This window comes from Hyperolius riggenbachi, chromosome 3 (assembly GCF_040937935.1).
Source record: "Hyperolius riggenbachi isolate aHypRig1 chromosome 3, aHypRig1.pri, whole genome shotgun sequence".
Taxonomy (NCBI): domain Eukaryota; kingdom Metazoa; phylum Chordata; class Amphibia; order Anura; family Hyperoliidae; genus Hyperolius; species Hyperolius riggenbachi.
Window position 1 is genome coordinate 12309637 of NC_090648.1, and position 16717 is coordinate 12326353.

The following is a 16717-nucleotide window of genomic DNA, read 5'->3' on the forward strand; positions in this document are numbered from 1 at the left end:
CCAGACAACAGAAGCCGCACTGATAAAAGTGCTGTCACAGGAAGTGACCAGCAACCAATCAGAATGTGTATGTGCAGGAAGCTGCGTCCTACCTCCTCGCTCTCGTAGGTGACCGTGTCCTGGTTGCTGTACGATGTCTCCGTAGCTTCAGACTCTGTGCAGGGAAAGAGGCAGAGCATTATTTCACACGTAGCTCAGGGGAAATGGAGGACAACTGCCCTTCACATGTCAGGACACCATTCTCCTGCTCTCTCACTGGAGTTATCCATGTCTCATGAGGAGCTGACTCACTCCAGCTAAAAAGTGGGAAGACTTTACTCCATCCAGCTCCAGGTATAGCTGTATAAAGTAGTTTTAACTGCAATTCCTCCCTTCGCCCTCCAGGGCAGTGTTCTCCCCAGGCTCTTTTAGCCGGGTGCTGCACCCGGCTAGATTTGGTGACCATCCAGCTGTCATCGGCTCACCTCCTCCTATGCTGTAAGCAGAGTTGCCCTGCATTTTCATCTCGTCCCACCCGGCTGCTTTTTCATGCCACCCGGCTACTATTTCATGCCACCCGGCTGGAAAAAAATTCTGGGGAGAACACTGCAGGGTGGCTTGAAACACTAGCTCCTCCCCTAAGGAAATACAAATCACCCAAATTGTTTAAAAGCCCCACCTTTCCCCCTGATCCTCGGTTTTCATAGTGTTTCCCCACCCGGGGAAGACAGATCCCTTTTTCTTTTTCCCGATTATTTGTTTTCACTCTTTGCTTTCCAGCAGGGGAGCTTGTGTGCACCTGCTTTATATTTATTATTTTGGGAGCTCATTGCTTTCCAGTGAAGTGCAGGTTAGTGCGGTGTAACAGGCTGCCTATGCCAGCGTTTATTGGGGGATGTTACCTGCACTGATGTGGTGCCTGGTCTCTTCCACTGCAGTGGTGGAGTCTAGTCCTTCAGTGGAGCTCCGTACATAATCTCCTTTCCCAGTTTAGGGAGATGATTGTCCATGGAGCCCAGCATGGGGGACAAGGCCAGAGATGCCGAAACCTTTGCTAGGTGGAGATTTAGGCACTACGGTATTAGGTGTTTTGTTTAAAGATCTCTGGGGTTCTCGTTGCCTTGGTATGGGAGAGGTGGAACAAAGCAACACTCCTAAACCAGAACTAAAGAAGTCCTTGGTTGCCCGATCAAGACCAGTATGTGGAGTACATGCATGCTATGTAATTTATGTGCATTTTCTTTATATTGCTTGTCCACCCTCCTGTCAGTCTGCATAGGTGGGTGGTTTGTTTTATGTAAGGGACACATATTCTCTGAGAGTAAGGGCCAGTTCACACCTGTTTCAAAAATGTATCCGTGGGAAATGTTTTTAAAGAGAGTCTGAAGTGTTTTTTTTGTATCCCTTTTTATTGAGCGGTCATCTTCAGCATTAAGATCCAGGCTGATACGCAGCATCCCTGCGGCAGAACAAGGTATTTATGCCCTTGAAATAACTTAGCAAGATTTTGCAATTGCAAAATTTTGCTGCCTGGAAGAGCCAGAGCTGGGCAAAGTAGCCAGTCAATCTTCGCCTCTCCCCGCCCCTCTCAGTGAAAGAAGACTGAGAGGGGCGGGGGAGGTGGAGATCGGCAGAGATTGACTGGATAAGAGGCAGAGCTACTGCACACAGCTCTGCCTCTTCCGGGCAGCAAAATCTGCGACTTCAAAAGTCGTGGAATTTTTCCCGGGGTATTTCAGGGGCATAAATACCTTGTTCTACTGCGAGGATGCGGCAAATCAGCTTGGTTCCTAATGCTGAAGATGGCTGCTCAATAAAAAGAGATTTTAAAAAAACCGCTTCAGACTCTCTTTAAAGCTCTGCAGAAACGCAGGAAGCGGATCCTATGTTAAAAATAGGACCCACTTCCACTCATGCAGAAACACGGATAGCACACAGATCCGTGCTGCGCAGAAAGAAAACTTTGCGGAGAGTCCGGATTTGACACTTTTTCCCGGACTGGACGGGAAGACGTGTCCAATGCAAGCCTATGAGAAGGGACACTGTCCGCATTTCAGCCTCATCCCATTGCTGTCAATCTTACTCACCCGTCCCGCCGTCCATCACCGGCGCTCGGTCCATTCTGAAGAGCCCGGAAGCCGACAGAAGCATGAAGATTCTCCATGGGGCTGTAACAGACCAATGGGAATCCATAGCAACAGTGAGAATTCTCATTGTTTCATGTTGAACCAATGAAAATTCTCCCTGTTGCTAGGTAGAAATGGCCTGTTGCAGGCTACGGAGAGCCACGCTCCTGCTGGCCCCCAGGCTGTGGAGGGGACCGAGCAGAGGGACAAGCGGTGGGACGAGCGGTGGTGGCGAGGCAGGTGAGCGGCCGACACGTACGTACCGTCGCGATCGACGTGCGGACGCGGAACGTGCATAGGAATCAAGATCTGATCCGTGTCTAACAGATCACTTTTTCAGAAAAACGTCAGTGCTACTCGTGCAGTGCGTCTGGCTCCAGGTGAAGCTGCGTGCAGAGGTTGGAACTGCGCAATGCAGGGAAACCCAACCAAGCTTATGTACAGGTGTGTATGATCACCCCATACTACACACCCCGGCGTGTACATTACAGATTTATTCTCATCTCAGGTGCACTTTAACCTCCCTGGCGGTCTATTAAGATCGCCAGGGCGGCTGCGGGAGGGTTTTATTTTTATTTAAAAAAAACTGTTTCATGCAGCCAACTGAAAGTTGGCTGCATGAAAGCCCACTAGAGGGCGCTCCGGAGGCGTTCTTCCGATCGCCTCCGGCGCCCAGAATAAACAAGGAAGGCCGCAATGAGCAGCCTTCCTTGTTTTGCTTACATCATCGCCATAGCGACGAGCGGAGTGACGTCATGGACGTCAGCCGACGTCCTGACGTCAGCCGCCTCCGATCCAGCCCTTAGCGCTGGCCAGAACTTTTGTTCCGGCTGCGCAGGGCTCGGGCGGCTGGGGGGACCCTCTTTCGCCGCTGCTCGCGGCGGATCGCCGCAGAGCGGCGGCGATCAGGCAGCACACGTGGCTGGCAAAGTGCCGGCTGCGTGTGCTGCTTTTTATTTCGCTCAAATCGGCCCAGCAGGGCCTGAGCGGCGACCTCCGGCGGTGATGGACGTGTATAGTCGTCCATACCGCTGAGGAGGTTAAGCTGTGTACACACTTCCAAGTCCTGTTATCATTAGCAGTGTCCCCCAGAATTTTTTCCCACCGGGTGACATGAAAAAGTAGCCGGGTGGGGAGTGACACGGGATTGCAGTGCTGGTGCCACTCTGCTTACAGCATTGGAGGGGAATGAGGAGGTGAGCCGATGACAGCCGGGTGCTCACCAAAATTAGCCGGGTGGAGCATCTGGCTAAAAGCCTGGGGAGAACACTAATTAGCCATTACTGACTGACCATTTGGGTAACCATTCGGGGAAAGAGCACTGTATAGACACACTATTCAGTTGTGGCCAAGCAGCAGTATACTGTTCTATGGAGAGGAGAGAGGGACAACCAGCCTTTGGTGAGGGAAACAAAATCAAACAATGCACTCAAGCTGTGTCACGACAGATCCCTTACCTGTTCTGGACAGCCTGGCTCTTGATGCGCCATTATCCGACAAAGACTGCAATAGAGGAAAATAGCACCTATCAAATCTATATTAAAAGTATAGTGAATATATATATATATATATATATATATATATATATATATATATCACACACGCAGACACACACTCTTCAACTGGGCTGACGCATACAGCTGTGTATGCTGAGTTTACTGGCAATTATGCAATTATGCTGGTACACAGTGTAATTTTCTGTTGACCCGTTCGATAATTTCCAGCATGTCTGATCTGCTCCTGATCGAGAACAGAACCAATTTTCAGATCAGTACCGTACAGAGCCGGGAGCAGATCGAACATACAGGAAATGATTAATCTGACAGAAAAATTGCAGCCTGTTTATCTGTCATTATACATGCAGCACTAACGCTGCTTGCGTATTGAGCAATGAAAGTGAAGAATGTACACAGCACCTGCTTTGCAATGCCGCAATGTAGTTATCCGCAAGCCATTTGTTTTACACTAGCCTGTCTGCACAAAATGGAGCCTCCTGTCGCTAATACATTTCTCTTCATTGCCGCATATTGTTGCCTCCTTCATTGCCGCATATTGTTGCCTCCTTCATTGCCGCATGTAAGCCACGATTTGTGACAAAAAAGCTAAAATTGGGCTTCCTGAGGCGCCAGCTAGTGGCCGCCGCCCTGCGCCCAAATTTCCTCTTTCTGCCGCTAAATGCGACTTTTATCATAGATGTCTATGGCGGCGCCATTTTTTCCCTAAAGGCTCCTATGCCCTTTTTTCCTGCTTCGGTCTGATAGATCTCAACCATAGACTGGAGGAACATGTATGTACCAGCCATTAAGCTGGGACACACATCCAATTTTGATACCAATCCACATAGTACGATAGTTTACCTACAGTATTCAAAATCAGTTTTGCCTCATACAACATGGAGGTGGTAAAATTGCCCAGTTATTGGCAATCAAAAATGGATGTGTATTCCAGGCCTTAGTGAGATTTAAGTGGAAATCAGAGTTATGGTAGATGTTGGTCAGCTCAGTTTCAGGTTCCAAATGTTGTCAGTTATATAAATATACGGGAGAAATACTTTAAAATTATTTAAAAACTTATTATCCTCAATGGATGACCTAGCACACATACCAAACACACTCCTTGTAAAGATAAGAGGATAATATAATCCAGGAAACACAAAAAGCTGTTATTGTGAAAATACAAGAATTGTATGCGACAAAAGTAAATATTTCTTTGATTGAAATCCCATATAATATCAATAGTTTGGAGCCATATAAGTTGTGAATAACTGGCAACGACACTAGCTCTTCATCAAGCCTTTATACACAGTATCTACATAGAATGAAATGGATGGGGTGGAGGGTCGCGGAGTTAAATGCCCAACTGTCCTGACGTCCTCCATCGAGGCAGGTGATCGCTCTGCCCCTCTCAAAGAATGAGCACTGACAATTTTTTTTTCAAATTTGCCAACGAGGCTCTAACCACACCCATCTGCATGGCCGTAGGCTGCCCCAAGCTTAGCCGATTGGTGGCTGCCAAGCTGGGGACATGCCGCATCTACTCACGCACCTGTGTCCCAAAGACGTCAGGACAGGTACATATTTAATCCTACGACCCCCCCCCCCCGTCATTTTTAAGCTTAGGTATTCTGTAAGGCAGACTCACCGGCCCCCCCATCCTACGGTTAGGGGTCACCCTGGAGAAGTGCACCTCCTCATATTATCCCCCTAATGTAATTTGTGACATTGCTACTCCCAATGATCAGACTTACAGTGATAGTCAGGTTACTGTCGATGTTGGTATTGATCTGGTTCATCATGTACTGGAGTCTGCGTTCCGTGCTCAGCTGGTCGGTCAGCAGCTTGTTCAGTGTCTTCCTGCTGACTGAGCCCAGGAGGACCTTTGATTCTGGATGAGATAAGAGACATCGGTGAAACGATAACAGTGGTGAGTAACGCTTGGTTCACACTGTCATTAAAAACATTCCATTTAGCGAAATGAAGTGGAACTAATCCCAAAAGGTGTGAACGGATCCCATGTTAAGCAGTTAGTCCAATTGTTACTGATCCGTTCAGTTCTTTACAGTGAATGGGATGCAAGTATGGGTCCCGCATGATTTTTCGGGATCAAACAGAGGAAGCCAATGTCGATGGAGGCCAATGGAATCAATGCTAGCCGGAACAGCATCTATTCTCACTAGGCCACTCGTCACGTACGTTTTACAAGATATTCACTTGCTGCCATCTTGTCCAGTCATCCAATGGGTATACTGATCCCAGAGCTCCAGCAAAAGCATCGGGCTCCCATTGGTTTGTTATAGACCAATAGGAATTGTCCCTCCCCAGGGAAGATTCTCATTGGTTCACTGAGTAATTGACCAATGAATATCCTTCCTGATGCTTCTCCTCGGGCTCTGGAATCTGTATACTGGAACTACTAGAGCAGGGAAAGCAAACGACGGTGCCAGTGGCAGTCACTTCCGGTAATTAGGTGTGGAAGTGGTCTTGTCCCTGTTGGAGACATGTTACGTCTATTAGGTGTGGAAGTGGTCTTGTCTCTGTTGGAGACATGTTATGTCACTTCCGGTAATTAGGTGTGGAAGTGGTCTTGTCCCTGTTGGAGACATGTTACGTCTATTAGGTGTGGAAGTGGTCTTGTCTCTGTTGGAGACATGTTATGTCACTTCCGGTAATTAGGTGTGGAAGTGGTCTTGTCCCTGTTGGAGACATGTTACGTCTATTAGGTGTGGAAGTGGTCTTGTCTCTGTTGGAGACATGTTATGTCACTTCCGGTAATTAGGTGTGGAAGTGGTCTTGTCCCTGTTGGAGACATGTTACGTCTATTAGGTGTGGAAGTGGTCTTGTCTCTGTTGGAGACATGTTATGTCACTTCCGGTAATTAGGTGTGGAAGTGGTCTTGTCCCTGTTGGAGACATGTTACGTCTATTAGGTGTGGAAGTGGTCTTGTCTCTGTTGGAGACATGTTATGTCACTTCCGGTAATTAGGTGTGGAAGTGGTCTTGTCCCTGTTGGAGACATGTTACGTCTATTAGGTGTGGAAGTGATCTTGTCTCTGTTGGAGGCATGTTATGTCACGTCCCGTAATTAGGTGTGGAAGTGGTCTTGTCCCTGTTGGAGACATGTTACGTCTATTAGGGGTAGAAGTGATCTTGTCTCTGTTGGAGACATGTTATGTCACTTCCGGTAATTAGGTGTGGAAGTGATCTTGTCCCTGTTGGAGACATGTTATGTCACTTCCGGTAATTAGGTGTGGAAGTGATCTTGTCCCTGTTGGAGACATGTTACGTCTATTAGGTGTAGAAGTGATCTTGTCTCTGTTGGAGACATGTTAAGTCACTTCCGGTAATTAAGTGTGGAAGTGATCTTGTCCCTTTTGGAGACATGTTAAGTCACTTCCGGTTATTAGGTGTGGAAGTGGTCTTTTCCCTGTTGAAGACATGTTACATCACTTCCGGTTATTAGGTGTGGAAGTCGTCTTGTCCCTGTTGGAGACATGTTACATCTATTAGGTGTGGAAGTGATCTTGTCCCTGTTGGAGACATGTTACGTCTATTAGGTGTGGAAGTGATCATGGCTTCAATTCATCAAAGGGTGTTCGATAACAAAACCCCAGTCCTTAAAATACCGCATTCAGTATTTTACACTTCACTGTGCTAATTCATCAATATTTTCCCATGTGTGGTAGAGGTTCGTTAAGTTACCGAACTACTAGGCTTCAATTCATCAAAGGCTGATGGACAGATTCAGAGCAGCAGAGGCAGTATAAGTAACAGTAAATATAACACAGGCTTACATCTAAAGGGATGTCTGGATGCCTTCTATTGTAATCAGCTTGTAACAACACAGGGACATTCCAAGCTGCTCTGCACCACTCTGCTGTTATCCAACAGCCTTTAATGAATTGAAACGTGTTATAGTTACTGTTATTTATACTGCCTCTGCTGCTCTGAATCTGTCCATCAGTCTTTCTTAACACTTTACTTATTTGCCACAACGTAGATTAACTTCCTGGAGACATTACAAATGCCATGCTTGGTGATTTCACCACCAGCATCTTTGCATATTCAAACAGGGACTGAAAGGGTTACACCACCGAAGGGAATCTGGGGATATCTTTTGTCCCGTTCTCTCTGCTCACTGCCTGAGGGGTCTGGAAGCTTGTGTGGAGAAGCCTGTGTGACCTATCAGCACCTATCAGTGGCACTTGCAGGAGAACAGGGGCTGTTTCTATTGGCTGCCTGCTCCTGCTAATCATGAAAACATTCACACAGAAGGCTTTCGAAGCCTGTAACCACAGGGGAGAGCTGGAGATAATCACCGAATGTGCTAGCGAATGTGGTAACCTTGATGAATTAACATTTACTGACATTTGCTGACATGTGTTGAGCACATGTCGGTAATTTATCTCATTGCTCTGTCATTTCAGCTTCTCATTTGGTAACAGCTTTGATGAATTAACATTTTCTAAAGTGCTCCCTTAAGTCAGCTGTTTTCAGCATTACCGAATGCGGTAATGCTTGATGAATTGAAGCCCTTGTCTCTGTTGGAGACATGTTAAGTCACTTCCGGTTATTAGGTGTGGAAGTGGTCTTGTCCCTGTTGTAGACATGTTACATCACTTCTGGTAATTAGGTTTGGAAGTGGTTTTGTCCCTGGTATAGACATGCTAAGGGTGGGTTTTAAAGGGTGCGTTTTAAACCTCAGACTACTTTAGCTTTTCTGTACAGCTATCTGCTTGCTTTCTTTGCTTCTAGTGGTGCAGAGCTGGACATTCAGAGGAAGAGAATAGACGGACCTTCAGAATCCACAATGGGGTACTGGACCAGGTCTGAATTCTTCAGGAGGCTGCGGATGTCCCTGTATTTGAAGCCTTTCACCAGATACCGCAGGTCGGTGACCATGAAGTCCTCGGCACACACATCGTGAGCACTGTGGATGAAAAGAAAGGTGGTTGCAGATATAGTAACCCAACAAGAACGTGCGGCTCACCAAAAAGAGCCTACATTACCAGTTTTTCCCCATGGTCAGTTTCGGGAGGTATGGCAGCTTTTTGATGATGATAATCAGATCAAAGAAGGAGTTCTGGCAGCTCTGGCTGATGGCGTTGGCGATGAGGACGGCGATGAGGACGGGTAGAATGTGTGACATCTGCCCAGTTAATTCAAACACCAGCAGAGCCGTGGAGAGGGTGTGTGTGACCGCCCCGGAGTACGCTGCAGCCCCTGCAAGAAGGAGAGGAATCTGGATGAGGAGACTGAGGGACCATGGGGGAGACTTAATAAAGCCAACACAAAGAAATGGCAGCAAAATGTCCAAAGACAAAGCAAATGCCTAGATCAGAGATTCTGATGGGTAACTCTGAGTAACTGTTTCACATAATTTCAATGAGGAACAGTTTGCATAACAGTAAATACCCACGCAGGGGTGCAGTATTAAACTGAAACTTCCTACCGATTCTGTATTTTGTATATTGGTGTACACCGTTGTCTGTAGTATTCTGTACCCCATGTTTGTTTCTTACTTTGCACAGCGCCACAGAATATGTTTGTGCTTTGTAAATCAATAATAATAATAATAATACAAACAACCATATATGGTTACTCAAAATTTCATAACAATTATCTAGATACAGACAACATGTCAAAAAAATAAACTGTAAAAAACAAAACAAAAAAACTGTATGGAAAATCTGAGATGAGAAAAATCTGCAAAAGTCATAAATATTTTTTGAAAGAATAAAAAAAAAAAGTCATACAGTAAATAATTACAAAAAAAAACATTATAAGTCTTATCAAGAGAAGAGGTAAGGTCTAAGGTTAGCATTGCTTAGAGAGGAACTGCAGTGAAGCAGTGAAAATAGCGTAATGAAAAAAAGTGCTTAATTTTTACAATAATTATGTATAAATGATTTAGTCAGTGATTGCCCATTGTTAAATCTTTCCTCTCCCTGATTTACATTCTGACATTTATCACATGGCATCTTTACTGCTGGCAGGTGATGTCACTGGAAGGAGATGCTGCTTGCTTTTTTGGCAGTTGGAAACAGCTGTTATTTCCTACAATGCAAGAAGGCTCCCACAGTGTGATGTCAGTACCTAGGTGCTGACATCACACTGTGGGAGGGGTTTCACCACAATATCAGCCATACAGCGCCCCCTGATGATCTATTCATGAAAAGGAAAAGGTTTCTCATGGGAAGGGGGTATCAGCTACTGCTTGGGAAGAAGTTCAATCCTTGATTACGGTTCCTCTTTAAGTAGGAGATCCAGGGAGACCATGTTTTCTGAAAGTCGCCCAGAGAGTCATTAACTTTGGCAAAAATGTTTTCGGATACAACGTCAGGAAGCCTAGTAAATACTGTGGAAACCTGCAGAGTAGATAGATTTCTTCCAGCTATAAGCTAGTTAGCCATATGTTGGATGGTCTGTGGGAGCAGAAAGTGATTCCAGGGGGTTTATCCCCAAGGAGTAATACAAATGGATCTAAAGCTAGTTGTAGACCAGTAATAGTCGATCGTTTATTCCAGTTATTTCCCCAATAGTTTTGAGCTGCCTTACAGGGTCACCAGATATGCCAGGGAGTATCAGACAAACCGCACCCTCTAATACAGAGTGAGGAATTCCTTGAATCAATCTGATGTAATATACACAATGTAAAAGCTCAATAGAGATTACCAATGTGGAATAGTATATACTACCCTTGGTAAAAGTCCTACAGCAATGGGACCATCATTCTTGGGATATCTCAATCCTATTTCACTCTCCCATTGCGCAATAAAGTTGCCATCATTAGACTCTATATCAGGGTAAAGAGTTATAAAGTGTGGAAATTAGGTCTCCTATCAAAGGGGATGCCTTGCACCAGTTCTCAAACCAGGAATATGAGATTGAGTTCCCTGAGGATTTAAGTGTTGATAAATAATGAAATACCCGGTGCACATGATATCATTTAACTATAATGAGTTGGAAGTCCAAAATAAATTGTTGCTTGGTAATAATAGAGCATGCTTTAACTAAATTACCAACACTCCTTCAGTTTATATTTCTTTTAGTACATGTGTCATCGCGTCCAGCCTGGTTCTTTTCCCTGCCCCTCCCTCATCTGCTCTCTGCCTGCCTGGATCAAATTACATCTCTTTTCACAGTGTGTAAAAGAGAGAGGAGAGACAGGAGAACTGCTGCAGCCTGTCTTATCCTGTCGGTTTGCTATAATTCTCTTTTCACAGTGGTTGTAAGCTGGGAGAAGGACGTGGGGGTGGAGTTATGACATCAATCCCCCAGCATCCTTTGCACCTACGGGTTGGAAAGTTAAAAAAACCACCTTGGCCCAATTTTTAAACTGTGGGTGGGAATTTCAAGGGAAGATCCAAGTTTAGATCTGCTTACCTGAGGCTTCCTCCAGCCCATGGCAGCCGATGTGTCTCTTGCCGCAGCTCCGCTCCCAGGCGGTGGTCCGGGGTCCCCTCCGTTGCATCTTCTATGCGTGCACACGGCCGCGTTGCTGGCAACCGCGCTCACATAGCCTGTAGCACTCTGAGCAGGTGTATAAGTACTGCCCCTGCGCAGAACGCTCCAGGACCACGTGAGCGCAAGTGGTGCGGCTGCCCACTTGCACAGGCGCAGAAGATGCCCACCTGGCGACGCCGGACCACCGGCTGGGAGCGGAGCTGGGGCGAGAGACACACCGGCTACGACAGGCTGGAGGAAGCCCCAGGTAAGTAGATTTTGTTTTGTTTTTTTTAAGCTCCGACCTTCCCTTTCAAGACCATATGTGGAACACGGACCCTGGGGGTGAGAGAAAATCACACTTATTATGTGTGAGTTTATATATCTTGGCAACTTATTAAGTTTAAAGCAAACTGTAATCTATAATGTAGGTACTCGTTAGAGTCACTGTATAAAATGGTGGAGAAGCAGAAGGCACCAAGGCGGGGCAGCACTGCCTATGGAAGAAAGCAGCAGGGCAGTGATGAGGTAGTTAGCACCAGCCCTGCTTGTTACCCTGCTTGTTACCTGCAAGTGCGTATCCCGCTGGGGTGATCTTGATGGGGATGCCCTCAGAGAGGAAGCCATTTGGGAAGATCTTTGCCATGATCTCTCCGTAAAGTCGCCCCAAGCCGGCACCTGTCAGAGACATGGAAGCTGTGAGCTGAGAAAGGTCTCAAAAAGGAAAAAACAAAATGTTTGATGTATGACCTCCTTTACTGAACTCATCTCTCAAGAGAAAGCCCAGAGTTTCACAAAAAGGCTTTCATCAAGTGTATTTATAAAGACAGCTCTCAGATAATGTAAGAACGCTGAGATAAATTAGGAACCCCCCCCCCCCCCACACACACACAGGCCCGGATTTACCTCACAGGAGCCTGTAGGCTCAGATGTCCTGGCACCTGAGACTCCGCCCTCCATGAACCTACAAACCCCCGCCGAACCGCACTGCAAGTGTGCTGGCTGCCCCAGCTGTCACTTCTCCATTACTTCCCTTGCCCATCATAGGTAGCTACAGGTGCCAATTAGCATTAGGTAACCAGAGGAACCTCAGTATTAAGTAACTGGGGATGCCCGTGACTGTAGGGACATCTCATCAGTGGAATGCCGAGAGCTGAGGGAGTAACCTCTCATTTACACTCTCATCAGGACTCTGCATAGGGAAGGAAGGAGAGAGGCACTGGGGGAGGGGAGTGAGCCGCCTTTTCATTGTCAGGCGCCTGTAGGCTCGTGCCTACAGTGCCTTATGGAAAATCCAGCCCCTCCCCCCCCCCCCCCCCCCCCTCATACAATGGGCTTCATTTACTCTCTAGATAACACTGGGTAGTTTAACCATATGCACTTGTGAAGTCCCTGCATATTGCATCATATTGCATTGCTGGACCTAAAAAGGAAAGTGTGGGGATGCTGCAGCATAACAGGGAGTTGAGTTTGGCTTAAATGTAGTGAAATTCTAGATAGTGATGGAGGAACTCATACATCGAAGCACAGTGTTTGGCTGCTGTGTGATGCGGGGAAGGACGGAGTGTTAGGGCCTGTTTCCACTGCTGCTGAAATCCGGCCGTATCCGCAGAGTTTTCCTGCAAAACTGCCATGGGGATAATGCAGCAGCCATCCAATTGCTTGCCTTAAAGGAATACTGTAGGGGGGTCGGGGGGGAAATGAGTTGAACTTACCCAGAAGCCGGGCCCTGCACGGCTATGGGATTCACTGCCTCCCGCACAAAATAATGCTGCAATGTCGTCCGAATCGTTAAAGGAATACTGTAGAGGGGTCGGGGGAAAATGAGTTGAACTTACCCGGAGCTTCTAATGGTCCCCTACAGACATCCTGTGCCCGCGCAGCCACTCACCGGTGCTCCGGCCCCGCCTCCGGTTCACTTCTGGAATTTCAGACTTTAAAGTTGCCGTGTCCTCGCTCCCGCTGATGTCACCAGGAGCGTACTGCGCAGGCACAGACCATACTGGGTTTTTGCTATACACTCCTAGTGACGTCAGTGGGAGCAAGGACACGGCAACGCAAGCGCAGTGGTTTTCAGACTTTAAAGTCTGAAATTCCAGAAGTGAAACGGAGGCGGGGCCGGAGCATTGGGGAGTGGCTGCGCGGGCACAGGATGTCTGTGGGGGACCATTAGAAGCCCCAGGTAAATTCAACTCATTTTCCCCTGACCCCCCTACAGTATCCCTTTAACGATTCGGACGTCATTGCAGCATTACTTCGTGTGGGAGGCAGTGAATCCCGTAGCCGTGCAGGGCCCGGCTTCTGGGATCTGTTTGCGTACCTGCAGACCAGGAAGTGTCGCGGCTCCTGGAAACAGACCCTAAGTGTTAGGCAAATATGGAATATAAAAAAAAACACCAGATTGTTGCCTTGCTAAGCTCTCCTTGCAGGTATAGCCTAAAGGAAATTAAAACCACATAGCGTAAAACGTCAGCACACAAGTGAGTCATAGATTCCGTATCACTCCACCCAGTGATAGTGTCACACACCTGCGAAAAAGTGATAAACTAGTGATCACACAACCGTCTCTGGCACACAAGGCTATACCTGCGAGGAGAGCGCAGCAAGGCAACAAACTGTTTTATCTGAACTTCCAATACTAGTGCCATCTTGCTTGAGACTGTTACCTATATTCTGTTACATGCTGGCACAGTAATTGTTCCTTGTTTAGGGATAGTAGAGTATCGGTAACGTTAACACTAGCAGATTCACCTGGCCTCCAAGTTTGAGGACGCCCTTTATCAATGGAGGCTTTTGTTACAGCTGGTCACAGCTATGCAGAGCAGATTTATGAGTTAATAGCTGTTGGGCCAGTGTTGTCTGGGTATGTATTTGGCTGGTGTTGGCTGCACTTTTTCTAACCCTAACACACAATTACTCAATGACCTAGTTTGTGAGCTTTGCGGTCTTTGGCATCAATAATTTGAATTGAAATAAAGCAAATCTAATTGGCTGTTTGTGGCTCCACCCCCTTTTCTGAATTTGAACCCCAGTCATCCAATGACCAACGGTGCCAGGTTTGAGGCTTGTGCCATTAACAGTGCAAGAATGGCAGCAATTACATATTCCCCTTGAAAATCAATAGGTTAATTTTGATTGGCTTTTGTTGTAGGCTCCACCCACTTTTCTGAATATTAATCCTAGTCACCCAGTGACCAACTGTGCAAAGTTTGAGAACCCTGCCATTAACAGTGTAAGAGTGGCTGCTGTTTAAGTTTTTCAGTGAAATTTGTATTTGTCTCTGCCCACTGTTTGGTTATCGGGAAAAAAAACTATCCTATATGTTATTCCAGGTAATGTACTATGCGTGTGGCAAATTTCATTCAAATACGTTCTGCCATTGTTGCGTGATCGAGTAACAAACATCCAAATGTTTGCATTTATTATATTAGTGAGATACAGTATACGGTATGTAATGGATGTTACATTTTACACTAAAATAGTGTATGTAAATCCATGCTTTACAGCATGACATTGCTTTGGGAATTGGCCCCTATGCTAGATATCACTTTTCTCACCTGTCCGTTAGTGTTAAGCTTGGGGGTGTAATCTCCACAGTCAGCATACAACACATAAGCTGACGTGAAGGAGGTACACACACCAGCACAAGGGATCAGGATATCCCCAGTTTAGTGGAGGAGAGGACTGACTCCAATAGGAGATTGTGGTGCACAGAGCCGGTGCAGATCCGAACAGCCACAAACACTTTCGTAATAACATCTCAGCGCAAAGTAGCGCTGAGCGCATAAACCAGGACTGAGGAGATCAGGACAGGTAGACAGAATGAACGCTTGCTAGCTAGCGATTACTTAGCGACAGCAAGCGTCCAAAACCAGACAGACTGGAATGAGGCAGCCAATGCGTTGCGGCGATGGCGTGCCTCACAAAGACAGGACAGGAGAGACAGGAAATAGCAGGATCGAGATAGATGAACGTAACACAGATAAATATACAATAAGTATGTTTTCCTAGCGTATTACAATTACAGCTATCAATGAAACTATTTGTAAGGTCTGACTAACATATGTATATATCGGCAATGAACCGATATATGACATAAGCAGGAACGCTGACTAGGACTGGAGTAATACAGGGAACAGGACTCAGAAGGATTCGCTATCTCTTCGCAGAGATGAACGCAATCCACAAACAGTAACAGAACAGGATTCAGAAGGATTCGTTATCTCTTCGCAGAGATGAACGCAATCCACAAACAGGACCAGGAACAGGATAACTAGCTCAGCACGGGTGTTCACGATACGCGCAAACTACCAAAACGTGCTGGAAAACTGACTAACTGAACACAGGAAATAAACAGTTCGTGTACGTATATATCAGCGACACTGATATATCAACGTAACACGGATACAAGGAAAATAACAAAATGCGCAAGTATGCGTATATATTGGCGATGAACCAATATATGACACAAGACAAGCAAGTAACAACTTCTAGAACAAGAGCAGAACTAGGAGGACTCGCTGACCCCTTCGCAGGAGTCAGCGCAGTCCACACGGACCAGGAACGAGGTGGGGCACGAGCAGAGTAACAGATAGAGTCTGAGACTATGGTAGCCCATGAGACATTGCAGGAAGCAGTTCTTTATACTGAGGTCATCCAATGGGAGCAGACCTGCAGATTCCCACACAAGTGAATGGTAATTAATCACAGGCTGATAGCAGGAAAAGGCAGACAATGATATGCAGCCTGCAGGAAAGGGACTGCCCCTCCATTGCAGCAGATAATGTTTGTTTACACAAGAGCATGTTAAACTGTCATTAATTTCAGAGTGACTGCAGATGGAATCAGCAACTAGTTTAAGTGCAAACCAAACTATGCAAGAAAATGCATGTAATGACATCAGAACTGCTTGGGTTACAATACCACTGCAGCCAGCAGTAAACGCTGCAAACATGATCATAACATTACCCCCCCCCCTTAAAAGCGGATACCAGACGCTTTTCGAAACTGAAATTCCCAACAAAACAATCTGACTGATAATTCATGATGACCGGGACAGCCCGGCAAGACCAAATTCCAGAATCAGTCCCCACAAGATTGGACCCATCAGAACCAGAACCTACAGAACCATGCCCGTCAGCACCACAAGCCTCAGTGTGATACCCATCAGAACCACGACTTCCAGAGAAAAGCCCCCAGAAACTCTCTGAGCGATACCCACCGCCTTCCCGGGACTGTCCAAAAACGCCAAAGCCTTTGCAATGCCCACCGGAACTGTCCCCACCAACACAAAACCCACCGTTGAACCAGTCCAAGGTACCAGGACAAGTTTCCTCAGAGATCTCCCAGAACACTTGGAAGCTCCAAAGAGATCCCCACAGGTCAGAACGCCCCTTAGGCTCCCATGGAGAACCATCAAGAACCCCTATGGAACCCAGGGCAACTCTAGAGTCAGGGTCACAAGGACAAACATCAAGATCAGGGTTTTTAGGGACCAGAACCCTCTCCGGGCATGCAGGCCAACCGGCAACATCAGAACATGTCTCCACTAGGGAAGCGTGTGAGCACACCAACACAGACACACTTGGGCACTCTGGCATACGAAGCACATCTGGGCACACCGGCACAAGAGAGACTTCTGGGCATGTCAAGGAACTGCAAACCTCAAAGT

The 16717-nt window shown here is 46.6% G+C and overlaps 1 protein-coding gene and 1 long non-coding RNA gene across 3 annotated transcripts in view; one reads left to right on the forward strand and one right to left on the reverse strand.

Annotated features, from left to right (window-relative positions):
• Positions 1–16717, forward strand: part of LOC137562486 (uncharacterized) — a 255675-nt gene that overhangs the window by 54478 nt on the left and 184480 nt on the right. The window lies entirely within an intron of this gene.
• Positions 1–16717, reverse strand: part of LOC137562482 (chloride channel protein ClC-Kb-like) — a 114525-nt gene that overhangs the window by 18806 nt on the left and 79002 nt on the right. The window contains exons 13-18 of the mRNA XM_068273857.1: positions 11614–11724; positions 8610–8823; positions 8397–8530; positions 5353–5489; positions 3563–3608; positions 93–154 (exon numbers count right to left, since the gene is read on the reverse strand). Of these exons, the coding sequence (XP_068129958.1) occupies positions 93–154; positions 3563–3608; positions 5353–5489; positions 8397–8530; positions 8610–8823; positions 11614–11724 (704 nt within the window). The remainder of the gene's footprint in view (positions 1–92; positions 155–3562; positions 3609–5352; positions 5490–8396; positions 8531–8609; positions 8824–11613; positions 11725–16717) is intronic.